The sequence below is a fragment of the Pangasianodon hypophthalmus genome, chromosome 2 (genome assembly GCF_027358585.1).
Source record: "Pangasianodon hypophthalmus isolate fPanHyp1 chromosome 2, fPanHyp1.pri, whole genome shotgun sequence".
Lineage (NCBI taxonomy): Eukaryota > Metazoa > Chordata > Actinopteri > Siluriformes > Pangasiidae > Pangasianodon > Pangasianodon hypophthalmus.
Window position 1 is genome coordinate 24,458,468 of NC_069711.1, and position 16,258 is coordinate 24,474,725.

Sequence of the window (16,258 nt, forward strand, 5' to 3'; positions counted from 1 at the left end):
TCCTACAACTGCTCAGAATGAGTAAACATAGTTCTCTGGAAGATTTGGTGTGCTTTGCTTGCCCAATTTGCCAAGCTCCTTAATAATAATAGTTTAAAACTTTAAAACTTTAATAGTTTATTAAATATTATCAGAGGAGGAATGTATTATCAGAGAAAAATGCATATATTGGGTTTCATTTATCATTTATCTTTTAGTAAAACTCCTGTTTAGCAAAAAATATTGGCGCAACTGATTTTCTTCATACTCACATGCATATGTTGATAAATGCCAGAAATGACCAAGCACAGTCACAACACAGATGATTTGCATTTAAACACCAATAAAGCCAACGCTCACAGAGAATGACTTTGTGCTAAATATACCAGCAATTACAGGATACTGGTTACCATAGACACTGACTAATTCTTCCTCCTTTCAGAGGGTTCCTTTTATATGTCTTATGTCCTGATTGAATGGGTAGTCTTACTTGCTTAAATTTACCTTCATTTGTGTGAGTTACTCAAAATTTTCTTTAAATCTGTGTGTACAATTTAAAATAATTAAATGTTTTAAACTTGACAGCATAATCCAATTATATATTTGAAGGAACTCATCACCAATTGTATGATTTGAAGTTGATTAGTGAATGTTCACATTAGTGAATCTCCTTATAAGTAAATTTATATAATTTATTTCTGGTGTAATTTTGAACAATTTTCCAAACTAACTGGACTTTCAGGATTGCCACATTGCTTGTGTAAATGTTCCCTTAAATGATTTATGATTACATTTCTTTGTATCCAGCTTGATAAATGCTTAGATCAGGCTGTTGGATAGCTATGTATACCACAGCGAAACAGATTTTTGCCTAATCAATTCAGTTTGTAATCAGATACCGACTGTCAAAACGTTTGAGATGCTCCTGCTCCACAATCTTAATGGAATTCTTCAATGCAGTTTTCCCCTTTTTCACTTTTTGGGGTAAATAGATTTTAAAATGCAATAATGTTACTTCTGATTGAGGTAGATGCAAAAGAGAAACATATCACAGTTCAGATAAGCCTGTAGTTTTCAGAACTGCATATAGAGGATGTCAAAATTTCACAGCGTGAAGGGGTTTCCCTTGCCACTGCACATATTAATTGCATTAGTAATGAATTTAATGTAACAACAAAATAATTGCCCTCAATTAACCCATGTTATTGTTTCTGGTCTGTGCTCTGATCTGAAATTTCCATGATAGCTCACCTAGTTAGATAAAGAACTCTGAAACCCTTTTTTTGTTATTGACTTCATTTCTTTTCTCATGGTCTTATGAAGAATAGGCATGTAGGGTGTCAGTTTAAATCAATGAATCCTGCCTTTTGGATTTGATAGAAGTCATATTTATAAGAATCCAGGGTTTGTGGAGAAAATGCATCAAGTGACAACCAATCAGAGATGTTTTGTTTTCACCTGGAGATACAAAGCACTCCAAATATCCTGCTAACTTTGAGTTATAGGTCCAAGCAAAGTAACCTTGGTTCTAGCTGTCTTGCATCATGTTAATGCCGAGGAGCAGAAAGGTAAACTAATGCACAACCACAGTAAGTAAGTAAGTAAGTAAGTATGGAGTTCTAAGCTTGGTTGGAAAGTAAAACCTTTGGAATAAGAGTATTTTGTTGAACTGATTTGATGCAGGGGCAGATGAAGCTCTCAAGAGCCCCAACCCCACCTCTCCCACCCCCATCCCACCCCAACCACAACCTAAAAACACACTTGAGTCAAATACACATGTTTTACCATGTTCTAGTATAAGTCTGAGGATGATAACTCTTCCACTTTGAGTTATTTACTGAATTTACTGAAAGGCTACCAGGAAAGCTTGGTAACTACATTCATTAAATTCATTCACAATATGGACATATTCATTCTAGTAATTATCACTGTAGAAATAATAATTATGGATCAATCAAATACGTGTATGAGACAGATTAAAAAAAATAAGTAAAAACAGAGAAAAAAGAGGCCCCCGATCACTGTGGGCCCCTAGACTACAGCCTAGCTTAGCCTGTGCATTAATCCACCCCCAATTTGATGCAGTCCTATGCACATAATATGTGGAAAGCTAAACAGTGCAAAATATTACTATAGCCTCCTCACGTAATATGAGTATCACATCACGAGACCCCAGAGATACCCCGACTGTTAAAAAAAATAAAAAACAATCATTATGTTGTGATACCACGAGTGTTGGTTTGGCATGAGCTCTTGGGAAAAAAATATAATATCATCTCTCCCCGCAACATGGCTAATGACCCACCTTGATGGCAGTGGAGGCAATCTGTAGGTGGTGCAGTTTGCGCAGTGTGCTCTCTCTGTCTATGAAGTAGGAGGCAGCCAACTGGTGGAGTGCCTCAAGAGTCACAGCTGTGCTGTTACTCGTGTAGTCACTCACTTCTGATTTCTTGTTAAGCTTCCTCTTGTCTACAAATATGGTTAGAGCCTCTTCACCTGAAAAAAAAGAGTAAAAAAATGTTTGATTATCACTGAATATCATACTCTTGAGACTACTCTTTGGGTGAAGCACAATTTTATTTGTGAACTTTATCATAAAAAAAGGTAAAAAAAATATTCATCATATGTATGGCCTCATTGTTTGGGCTCACTGAAGGCATATTTCCCCTCTGTCTGTAATTTAGAAGTGATATACACACTGATCAGCAATAACATTAAAACCAAATCCCTAATATTGTGTAGGTCTCCCTTGTGCCACCAAAACAGCTCTGACCCATTGAGGCATGGACTCCACAAGACCTCTGAAGGTGTGCTGTGGTATCTGGCACCAAGACGTTAGCAGCAGATCCTTTAAGTCCTGTAAGTTGTGAGGTGGGACCTCCATGGATTGGACTTGTTTGTCCAGCACACCTCACAGATGCTTGATCAGATTGAGATCTGGGGAATTTGGAGGTCAAGTCAACACCTTGAACTCTTTGTCATGCTCCTCAAAACATTTATATATATATATATATATATATATATATATATATATATACACACACACACACACACACACACACACACACATATATATATATATATATATATATATATATATATATATATATATATATATATATATATGTGCTTAATTATCGGCACTGTAAAATAAGTGTGATAAGTGTAAGCGTGATCTTGTACCATTGGCTGGAACTTTCTAAATAAATCTATGTACAGCAAATCAAACTGCTTTTTTACACTCTGCCTATAAACTTATAGGCATATCATGTAGATTTGATATAAATGTTTCATCTAACTGTATGCTGTTTATGTTGTCTGTTTATATTGTTTCTATGGTTTTCTGAGCTGGGAGCACTAAGAAATGTCCAACATGGTTGGATGATAAAGGTCTATTCTATTCTATTCTATTCTATTCTATTCTATATGAACCTGCATTACATACTATATCTAAATTATAGATAAAGCTACAAAGGGGCAATGTATTAATGTGATAGCAATATAGTGATATATTGCTTAATATTAGCTTATGTTATAGGAAAATAGCCAACAACGGTGTGGTGTTGCCCCCCAAACTTACCACCATGAAGCTGATTATTTTCCTATAACAGCAATGTTTTATTCCTCTTACACCACAGCAATTTGCAAATGATTACATACATACACTTTATCACTTTTTAGTTATGTTTAATCTATGAAACAAGTTCAACAAAACCCTCTGTCCTGAAGACTTTCCTGTGGTGGAAAACCTACTGACTGTTACAAAGCACTGACACTAGAGACTCTCCCAAAACTGTTAATTAAACTTCCACTAACAAAAAGTTATACACTGAGTCACACTGAAATGCAATATGCAGACACACATTCGCACTTGATCCGAATAAACTGATAGTTATGTTAAATCAAATTTCCTTTCAAATTTGCACATTATGGTCCTATTCTTTTCATTTACTATTATAACTTCTAACTTATTCAATTTAATAACAGTAGCTCATGCTGGCTCCATTTCTTACATCAATCACTGTTTTTTTTTTTTTTACCTCATGAAGGCCATAAGCTCCGGTCTAGACTTCAGTTTGAAGTTAAGAAACATTTGTAGCGTAAGTCAGAGGCCTGGCACTCTATTTCCACTTTCTCACAGTACACAGTATTGCTTGTTTACCAGAGCAATGGAGGTCATATGCCTCCAAGAGTTTTGCATTATATGGAGCTACTTGTACGCACAACCTTTGGTAGTCTGAGTGCCGGGGGAGTAATCGACAAGTGTGGTTTTCACAGAGGAATCCAATTTCAGACATGATCCCAGGCTTTGTTACCAAAATAATCATGTCACTGTTACATTGAAGCTATCTAGCTGCACCTGCTTCCCACGTCCCACTCTACACCAGGGTAAATATAGGGCACAAGAAATCAGCGCTGTCAACAGTCACTTTTCTTGCTTTGAAATAGTACAAACACAAGCAGCAATATGCTTGAGTTTTGTCTGCTTCATCTAGGAGTGTCTGTTACAAGCAAGCGTTTCTTGTATTGTAACATTAACTCCCATAGCGAGCAGTCAGTGCTCATGTCTTGTTGCCTGACATATTGTTTTTATTCCTCATTTATACTTGTGTGCGTCTTCTGACATGCAGCAGGATATAAGATATCTCTACCTCCTAGCGTGGCCGACAGGAGGAAATGCGTCCCATATTTTTTAATAAGGTTGTCGGTAATTAGCTTTGCAGAGGGTCTGCGTCCGAGGAGTCGGATGTTGCGGATGAATTCCGGCATGAGGGGTAAGGGGGAGTCCAGGAAATCCCTCCGCTCCACAGCCAGGTTGTTCACTTTCCAGCGTCCGAACTCCCTGCAAGATAATCAACGACACATTAAACAAGCTAATCTCAAATAATTGGTTTTAATTAACACACATGTACTCCTCCAGAGGAGAAGGAAGAGGACATAACCCGTGCTAGACCATTAGTTTTCAATTCTAAAAATGTTGATTCGGAGAATAAATCCTGAAAGCTTTTACTTGGAGAGGGAGTCAACTCGGAACTTGCAGCTGACAGGTGCTATTTGTAATAAACACATCAGAACAGAAATTAGGTTTGACAAGAAGGTCCACAGAAACCTAACCATTTCTGACACTGCCTGCACTCAAAATTTAAAAAAAAATGTTAGAAAATCCTAGAAAGGGCTTGGGAAATAAAATGACATTCATGCTGCAATGGCTCTTATATTTTCCATCTCCAAAGAGAATGTTGGTAACACTTTCTATGGCTATATCATATATCATCATATTTATAATGAACTATGAACACATTCATATGATACAATGCATTCATAAGGCAGTATATACATTATAAAAATTGTTTGTTAAAATGCATTACTCTTTATAGCTTTCTGCATTATGCATTAAGTTAATATGATCCATGATAAGTAGTGTTCATAATTCATATCAATCCATCCAAAAGAAAACAAAACAAAAACTGGCTTGATTTTATATGAATGAATCACACTATTATCAGGAAACCTATATATAAAAGTTTATATATATATATATATATATATATATATAATATATTATATATATATATATATATATATATAATAGAACTTTACAGTTTCTGAAAGAATTAGGTGATATGTCTGTCTCAACAAAATGGGGCTGAATCTCTTTGGTATTAGCGATATACCAGTTATAGGAATGAACATCAAAAAGGCAATTATCTATATTTATTATGAAATATATGTAATTAATTGATCAAACTAACTATCCCTGTGGGAAAAAATGGCTTTGCTATCCTTGTGTCAGAGTCATAAATAACTCTGGGACAACTTTGTCTTAATAAAGGCTTCATCATACTGTTTGCATAAAGATAGGATTTGCATTCAGGCTGAGGCAATTAAATAAGCGAGCCCTTCTGTCATCCCCTTGCTCTGTTTTACTCATTATTTCTCCCTGTCATATCTCTTCATCATGTTCCTTTAGAAGCAATCAAGCATTAATAAAAGAAAGAAAGTAAAAGAAAAGGAAAACACATGCATCCACAGAAGGTCTTTGGTGATAATATCACTGTATTATGAATCTCACTCATCCACAGAACGGTGTAAATGACAGCATGTTCTATCATGCCTTTAGTCATGTGAGAAAGCATCCTTGTCCTCAGGTGATGGATGGGGTTAGTAAATCCTTTTGAAAGGAGATACATCACGTTAAATCAGAAGTAATGACAGGGACCTCCTGACCAGATGCTTGATAGATTCTTTCCAGAAAATGAACTTAATTTCACTTGCCGTTTTGCAATTCATAAGGTGGCAAAACAGGATTTTATGTGAAATTATATTAAGAATAAAGTGCACTACAGTACAGTGCAAGCTGTTTATTTGGAAGGAAGTCAAATGTAATTTTCAGGTATATTATAAAATGTAATTTTAACTGCTGTGAAAGAGTCAATATACCTGGCATAAGTCGTTACATCAGCCGCAATGGGGCCTGCTGGCTTTGTAGAATTTGATGATTTATCTCAATTTCATGTGACACAATGATAAGCCATCTATGGCTTGTCTAGCAGATCTGGTACGGGAGCGCAATCGCCATCAGCAGTTCAAAGGTTCCGTGCAACAGAGGGAGAAAATCCGCTCTGTCATTTTATTCCTCGGTTACTAGTGAGCGTGATAAGCCTGCCTTGTTTTATCTTAAGCCCTTATTAGGTCTTGTCATTCGAACCTCAGCAGGGTATTGGCCACTCTCTGAAGCACTTCATGGAGCTTTGGATGAGCAACCTGATTTGCTCATTATCTGAATTCTCATTTTCAAAGCTTCTGTTGAAAGCATGGAACAGCTAAGCTGAATATATGGTTGATAGATGAGTGAACCTCTTTTTTTTATTATTTTTTTTTTTTTACAGTTCTGACTGAAATCTAATTTGCTGCACTACGTTTTAAGCTGTTGTAAAATCTTTATATATATGCACACCTGTGACTGCATCACAATAATTGAATTCTGGAATAATGATCTAGGTTTTAAACCAGCAATTTTAATCATTAAGTCATTGTTCCGTAGAATAATAATCATGATAAATTCACTGGAATGCACATCTCTCAGGTTATTTCCTGCATTTACTACATGATATCTCACAAAAGCATGTTACCCCCACCTAAACAAACAAACAAACAAACAAATTTGGGCCAGAAATACTATTTTCCTTACTATATACTTTTCCCCTGTTTCAGGTGCAATTAGGTTGCTTTCTGCCTGGAATACAAGTAGCTTGTTACGTACAAAACTGTTGTAAAGTGTTAATGCTCAATTTATGTACTGTGAATATGGCAACAGCCAAAGTGTGCTTTTCTTCCTCATACATATTCATTTAAGGGAGCCATGCACAAAAAGTGGTAAGTCAGTGCGATTAGAGGCTTCTGGTCAATTAGTGGCAGATAGTTTGGCGGATCATTTCCTCCAGTGCCCAAAATGAGGCAGAATTTAGCATGTTGCTTGGAGCAATACAGGCATTGTTGCCAGGTGCATAGTTTCCCTGCAGTTTTCCTAGGCTACGTGTTCAGTTTATTTTTGGCCATTTTGGCAAACATTAGCATAATGTTAACATATACATTAGCATAATGTTAACATATCGTTAACGTTAGCTCCGTATATTACTGTATGAATGCGTATGAGTAAATGAATTAGACTTGTTAATATCCTCATATATGTTAATCATTTATACTAATTTCTGTAATAATACAATAGAAATGTAAGATTGCAATCCTGCTATTTTCTCTTTGTATGAATGTGGTTGTGATACTCTGCATAGGACTGGCATCCCATTCAGAGTGCATTCCTTCCTCATGTCCAGTCTTGAAGGAATGTCGCTTTAAGCACTACAGGCATTGTTGTTACCAGGTATGCAATGGGTTGTTATTTATTATTATTTCATTATATATATATATATATATATATATATATATATATATATATATATATATATATATATATACACACACACAATGAAATAATAATAAATAACAACCCATTGCATACCTGGTAACAACAATATATGTGTGTGTGTGTGTGTGTGTGTGTGTATATATATATATATATATATATATATATATATATATATATATATATATATATATATATATATATATATATATAGTTTACATGTATTTGGTATTTATTAGTATTTATTATGTTTCCATAGAGGCATTTCTACATATATTAAATTCCTCAGTTTCCCAGCCTTGGGATATTGAGTATCCTGCATAGTTTACAGTTTTTCCTGCTCTAACACACCCACTGCAACTGGTAAGAAAGGGCTGCTCATTAGCTAATAATTTGGATAATGTGTGTTGAGAGCAAGGAAAACACTAAAAATATTTATGGCAGGGGTACTCCAGGACCACGGTTGGGAATCTGTGCATTAGAGCATTAACATTAACAGTAGCTTTGCACATTACTGTATGAATGCATCTGTGTAAATGACTTGGTTTTCTCACTCATAGATATTTATGACCTCTCTGTAATAGTCAAAGTCAATATTATGACCTTAGGACCTTGGTGCCAATTCTAATTTTCCAAATGTTATAAGAGCCACAGTTGAAATATGGTTTATTTGCACACTTTTATAGGAAATGTCTTATTCAGTACGCAGCAGTCTTTTCTTTGGGGTAAAACCAATTACCTTGGTAATATAGTTTCTTAACAGCCACATCAATACCTTGTGATGCTGTCTGCCTGTTCTGACACATGTCTCATTCATGTATAAAGAACTTTATTTATTAACAAATGTGACTTTTCCTGGCTGAACTTGCATTTTCTATTTATTTCCGAGCTTTCTGACGGCTCTGTAGTTGACTATTTCCATCATTTCATAGCAGCTTTTAATCCCTGTTCCTCACAAACACACTTGGTGCTGTTTTCACGATGATCTACAGCCTTAATAAATTGAACATTGATTTCAGATGCATAGTGAGTGCACACTGCAGCCACATCAAGCACTGCACATCCTTATCTATGTACATCTTGCCCTGTGGCCCTAAAGCTGAAATTGAACTTATTCAAAGGAGAATGGTACAAAAGGAAAAAAAAATACATGAGTGTAACTGTCAATAAACAAACCAGCCTTCAAAAGACCTGACCTTTTAGAAGCAATCTGAAATTGGAAAGCAATTTCTCACTTAGGTTAAGACCTGCAGATGTTTTTTTATATCCATCTGTACATCAGTGTCTATGGCAACATTTCTTTGGCAGGTGGTGCATTAAAATGTTGTCTGTGCTGGTGAAAGATGCTATGTGCATCTCAGACATCAGGTTGATCTGCCTGAAACATAAGTTCAACACTGAACCAGGAAGGCTAAAACACAGGGTATGGGTCTTCAGCTCTGAACTGAGGATGCCTAAACACAATCTGCTTGCTGAAATCAACAAAGTCTGGAAAAAGTCATGTTTTTTTATTTTTTATTTTTTATTTTTATTTATTTATTTTTAATAGTCTTCATCCAAGGCTCAATAAAATGTAGAAAATAGATCTATAACAATTTTACTATTGGTTAGCATCTGCATGGTGACCTTTGTATTAATTGGTTTGAAGGGTGTACTGCAGCTCTCCTAAAATCCATTCCCTAATGAAACAAAGTGAGGAATACATAATGGTCATAGTCAAGCAGGGCAATAGCATTTCATGTCAAGTCATGAAAAACAAAGAAGGGGAGTGGCTGGACGCAAGCTGTGTAATAGATGAGAAAGAAAGACAAAGACAATCATCTCCATCAAAATTAGATATATTATAAATTATTAATTATATTAATCTCCTATTTTCCTTTACATTTCTCAAAGGCTTAAGGCTCATTTTCCATGTACTACATGTAAAACAACACAACATTATTAAGATAATAGTATGTTGTAAAAGGGAAGAGTGGAAGCAAGTAATTTATAGGAGTTTAAATGGTCAATGTTACTTTAGCAGATAAATTAAGCTGGCTATAACATAGAGTGCAGGCCTTGCTTGGCCATACCTAGTGATTACATTAAGTTACAATATTTTTGAACCTCCATCACCTACTTCATTTTAGATGGAGCTGGTCAGAATGACAAAATGTTCTGCAAAAGTTTGATCCAACAATCACATTGTATAGTTTGATCATTAAGTGACACTAAATAAGAATGTATTTTGCTAAGATGGATATCAAAGGAGAATGTTAGATTATGCAGAGTTTGGTATTGTGAAATTTCAGACATTGGCAGTTAAAATAATGTTACAATAAATATGTTGGTTGAGCTTCTATTGCAATAACATATACACAGGTCTGGCTGCTAGAAATGGGCTAGCAGGGCTAAGTCCTCCCTCTCTTTCAAGGAAAAAGGTATATAAAAATAAGAGTCAAATCTTTTGGCATGCAAATTTAGCCTTATTTGCTGTTAACAAGCAACTTAAAGCAGATCATACCTGACATATATCAAGTATCTGGACCCAAGAACAACAGCACCATCAAAGACTGCTACAGTATTTTTTTCAAGTCCTTGGTTTGGTCCACTGAAATACACTATATGGCCTAAAGTATGTGGACACCTAATCATCATAATCATCTGAACATCTTTGCTTTGCTGATATAACAGACTTCACTATTCTGACAAGGCCATAAAAGCATTAGTGAGCCACAAAAGCTAATTTAATAAATAATTTAATAAATAAGCAACATTTATCTGCTTTATTAACCTATCATTTGTATGTGAATTTTACAAGTGTATGTGAATTGTAATGTAGAAAAGCCTGAGGTATGTGATACCAAGCCTCAGGTAAAAAGGATAAGCTGAAATGCACATTTACTCAAGGTAGAGTGGGACCGAATCCTAATTCCTACTGCTTCTCAAGGGAGTAGTTAGAGTTGGACAACATTCTCATAAAAACCCTTTTAATGCGCTGTACATGAGCATTGTGCTGTGCTTTTAATGTGCTCTATATGAGTGCTGTATTTTCAGAGTCACCAGAGGAAAGCTGAAATCTAGCCACTGAACCTCTGAACTCTGCTGAACTCTTTGCCTCACAAGCACAATTAGAAGCAAGCTGGTGATCTCCTGTACCTACCTCGTCCCTTCCACCCATCCCTTCCACCAATCCCTTCAGTCTTATGCAATAAACGCTCTAGGCGATTCTTCTTGCCCTCTGAATTGTGGATTTTTTGCCCATGCCGCACACATCACATATGTTATGATAACACATCACAATATTTCTTATTATGAGACTATTAGAAATTAAATGATTATTCAGATGTTTTTTAGATGCGTTTACACATTTCAAGCCTTAAATGGTTTATTGTATTGCCAGTTAATTCTGCAAATAGAAATAAACAATATATCTGCCAATAGAATTATTTCAAGTTTGGAATTAATAAAAATGTCTAGAAGTAGGTTTCATAATCATGTGTTGTGTTTGGTTTATTGTAATGTTATAATAGGAAATACTAAATACAATTTACTAATTTTCACTTGCAACTACTTCATTTTTTGCATACATACATAACATAAATAAATTTGGGGTTTGATTTTGCAGCCAACTTGTCACTCTCTGGTACCATCATCCTCTTGCTAAAAAGCACATTGTTATAAAACAAATAAAAGCACATTGTTATCCACATTAGCAGTATATCAGGCACTAAAGGAAGCCTTTAATCTACCATTCTTGTTACTAGCTACCAGCCTGTAATTGCTAGTACACATCTGGATCATTCAAGATCATTTAATTAGCCCCAAATTGAATCTGCAATGATGAAAAACACAAGCAAAGGAGAAATATGAGATCATTCTGTAATATTAATTATTTTAAAGACAAAACTGCTTTGAATATCTCATTTGCATATCGCTTACATATATATCTATATTTTCTTTCCCATTTCAAAATGAAAAAATAAATAAATAAGGAACACAATGTACAAGGACAGTTTCCTTTCAGGTCTCCCTCCCCAACCCCGCATGATGGGTCGCCCATTATCAGCTCAATTTGGGTCAAGACTACATGTCCCAACCAGCTGAACCTATCAACAGAGTTGTAAAAAGAACCTGGCAGTCATCTTCTCTGCCTTATTTCATATTATTAAAATTTGCCAGAACAGCAATGCTACACTCGAAGGAAGTGTTGGCTCAGAAAATAATATTATCCATTTCTTTACAGATCTCTTGTGCATCAAAATCAGTTGTTTTCAGAAAGAGTGACATATCCTGTGTTAAAACTAGCTGCCGGATATAATGTAGAAAAGAATCTGCACTGGCATTGAGGGATCAGATGTCAGCACATGAGGCTTCGCATATGGAAATACTAAGATAATACAATCTTCAAGTGCAAAAAGAGTTCATAACACTATTTGTTTACTCTGTGGCTTATACTGTATATACCTTCTATTTCCTTTAGCATTCAGTAGATAATGCCCTGACTGACAAGCACGGATATTGAGCATCACTCATGAATTCGACTTTTGGAAGGATAAAAAGCTGGTGCTCATGTGAGTTCCTGCATGCTGATATAGTACTGCTGTTCAATCAGGGTGTGATTGTAATCTCCCCTGTCTCTAACACAACCTTGCTGCTAACAGTCGCCTCTCAAGAGAATCCCGATAATGCAGTGTAATAAGTATTAAGAACCCACTAATCACTTGGACGCATGATAAGACTATTAATCTCACAAAGTACGCAATGAAATGCTGATGTCGAATGGCTGCCAAAGGCAAAAATAAATACAGGAAATCTTTTAATGGTGAGCCAATCACAGGACCTATAAAGTACATGCCACAAATCCATAGATGTCAACCGTAGCTGCTATGGAGGAATATTCAATATTCATCCTCTGATGAGGGACAAGATTTATGGTGCATTGCAATAATTTTAATAATTTAAGTGCCAAAGTATGTGCACATGTCCTAACAAATGATCCATTTTCACCATGCAGAAGTCAACAAATCCATGTCCACTTAGCGGAATACGCATGTTACTGCAAAGTGCAGATATGAATAATGAATAAATTTAAAAAACATTATGACAATGGTAATTTATAAATAACAAAATTAAATTGACTCATGTCATTCGCCAGGATGAAATTAGCTCATAAATATGAATATGCTACCCAGCGACTGCTGATATATATGTAATACATTTCCCTATTTAAAATTAAAAGGTTATTAAAGGTTATTATATGTATTATATGTGTGTGTGTCTGTGTCTGTGTGTGTGTAAGAGTGCTAAGTGTCTCAGTGTCTTTATAGTCTTGTAGGTCTCAGATATTATTTAATGTTCTGTTAGCAGTTCTGTATAGCAGTTCACCTCTGTACTGCTATAAGTGGTCAGAGGTAATAATAATGGCAATTTTTTAATGACTATAAATAAAAAAAAGAGATTTCTTCATCTTCTAATAATAAGCATAGTTATTACATTAAGTACTGACTGGAATTATACCGTAATACATTACACTTGTATTCAGAGTTGAGTTACGCTTGTGTAGTGAGAAGTTAATACTGAAGAGCAGAATGAAGTCCAGCACCACTGTCTAATAGTTTGACACGCCCACAAAATGTCACTCTGAAATGAATGATTTGGGCCGTACATACACTTAAAAAAACTATGGAATGCCATTTAAGGCCAATAGTAAATACATAACACTATAGTTTTCAGCAGGTCCCTGGAGGACTAGTGGTTAGGCAACAGCGCTCTCACCGCTGGGGCTAGGGTTCAATTCCCAGCCAGGGAACTGACCCCAGCTGCTAGGGTCGCGTGCAACAGTGTGCTATCAGTGCCAGTCCCAAGCCAGGATAAAATTGAGGAGGGTTGTGTCAGAAAGGGCATTGGGTGTTTTTAAAAAAAAAAAAAAAAAAAAAAAAAAAAAAACTGTGCCAAATCAAATACATGCACCAATGATCCGCTGTGGTGACCCCTAATGGGAGCACCTGAAAGAGGAACAACTATTGTTTTCAGAGCCATCCATTGCCTTGAGGACCTTTTTATTTTGATAAAATTATAAACATGAGTTTTAGGCATAGCAGATGAATGCTTGGCTGCAAGAAGCAAACAGCTTATTTATTGTTTCATGTTTAAACATACTGCAGTATGTGACCTTGGCAATGCAATGGAATAAAGGTCATGCCAATAATGTGGGGAATAAGCACTAAAGGTATCCACTGTATTCAAGTCATATGAGCAAATATGAGCGAAGTCAGATGAGGTTTGATGTGTGGAATTTTAAAGTGCACCTTAAAAAGTGACCTTGGCTGTGGGCAAAATCACTACCTAAGTATAAATCATAGTATACACTTAGCACTCGACAAACTGGATAATCTGGCACAGCGTTACATATGAGATATTCAGCTCTGGAAAAAAAAAGAAAACCTTATTAGGTGTTTTGTTTTTATTACAGGTGACAGGTATTACGGCAGTTACAGGGTAGCAAGCAAATCATTGGATGTGTCTCACATTTGCTTTTTATTTGTTTTTATGTATTCTTGTGGTACTTATTATATATATAAGTGCCACACTGGGAACAGAAAAAAAAGTAATATATATAACAAATAATATATTAATTAAGGAGAACAAAATGAACAAAATGGTCTGGGCTGCAACTAACAATTATTTTAATAAGTGATTAATCTATCAGTTGATTTTAGATTGGTCCTCACTCAGACTCTTTTTGGAATCAACTCCCAGCACCTTCAGTGTGAACCGAAAGTAGGATACCGACTCGATTGAGTACACAACATACGTTATATTAAAATCTATAATTTGTGTATGTTAAGAAATTTAAACAACGAGATTACTCGATAATAAAATTTGCTGGCAAGAACAAAGAAGCCTAGATAAAAATTGTTTTATGAACCAATCATACCTGCTATGAATTGCTGTTTAATTATAACACAAAATAAATTAGTGGGAAATTAGCCACTATAGGTCACAGGCAGTAGCAGTCCCTGCTATAGGCAACATAGACAATTGCCCAGAGTGTCAACCTGCCAGACGTATCACTGTCACATTGTGTTTTATAAATTGGTGCTCTGTAATTGTTTAGATCTGTTTATTTCTATTTATTGACATTTCACTAAGGCACTTCACAAAGCTCTTGTTTTACTTTGACTTGTTTTACTATGTTTTATTTTCTGTGCACTAAATATTGTGAAGGCTTTTTTCCCCTAACTTTGATCTTTAATTTGAAATTGTTTATTTTTATTTCTATTTATTGTCTTTAGATCTTCATTTCTTGACTAAAAATGTATTTTCATACTGTATTTGCGACAGTTGTATTTTCAGTTTCAGAACTCAGGAAGGAATAATAAACTTAAACAGGTATAAAATCGGAGATTGCTTCTGATATTGAATTTGCTCTTCTTCGCTGCTCCACTGTTGCACTGTCCTTTCCAATTGTCTTTAATGTTTGCCATGGTTGGAGCCAAGAGGATTATTCTGAAGGGAGGAAAGTCTACAGCTTCTCTTTTTAATAGCTGGTTCAGATGAGATGTTTCTTTCCCTTTCAACTGGAAAGAATGGTTTACTGAGGCTGGGGATTTCAAATTTGGGGCCTTTCCTCAAGCATTTAGTAAACAACTGAATATTGCAGAGATTTCCACTGTCGTGAATGTTATTTTTATTTTCACGTCATTATTCACCTTGCTTTTTTATTGATCTTTGTCTTTTTCGCTTATGTAATTGTCTTGGTAGGTGTACATTAAGTATTACGACAATGCTGGCATGTAGTGTGTTTGTTTGTGGAAGGGTGGGCGGATTGGGGTTACTGCTGTTAGTATGTAATTATATACTCAAAATGTGAGTGTGGGCTGCAAGGAAAGTGTTTGGCAGGAATTTGGGAGGCGTCAATAAAAACTTCAAACACAGCGTCAAACAGATTAGGGCTGCCACTGGTCATAGGGCAATACGCAATTCAGATTTAAACCCAAAGTGGGCTTCCATGATGCCTCTGGAAACACTGTAAAACACTGATTTAACAAATAAATAAATAAATAAACAAATAAATAAATAATTTATCATAATTTGTCTCATCTAGAGATGTGTTTAAATCCTCACTCACACAGGTATTATTTGCTATGTAGTAAGTTTTATTTCCCAGATTAAACAAAATTGTAGCCTAATTTAAACCACTGAGACCCTGACCAGGCAGTTACTAAGGATGAATTAATTAACCTTGTATATTGCATTGTGCATATGCAAAATGAAATATGATATTTCTTTGTTTCATGACCTTCATATCAGACTCATTGGCCACATGAAAGTAAAAACCTCCTGATGTGACTTGTGACTTTTGTGTTTCCT

At 35.4% G+C, this 16,258-nt stretch overlaps 1 protein-coding gene across 1 annotated transcript in view; it reads right to left on the reverse strand.

Moving 5' to 3' along the window:
• brinp3a.2 (bone morphogenetic protein/retinoic acid inducible neural-specific 3a, tandem duplicate 2) overlaps positions 1-16,258 on the reverse strand; it is a 54,102-nt gene that overhangs the window by 16,570 nt on the left and 21,274 nt on the right. The window contains exons 3-4 of the mRNA XM_026933450.3: positions 4,632-4,822; positions 2,285-2,475 (exon numbers count right to left, since the gene is read on the reverse strand). Coding sequence (XP_026789251.1) covers positions 2,285-2,475; positions 4,632-4,822 — 382 coding nt within the window. The remainder of the gene's footprint in view (positions 1-2,284; positions 2,476-4,631; positions 4,823-16,258) is intronic.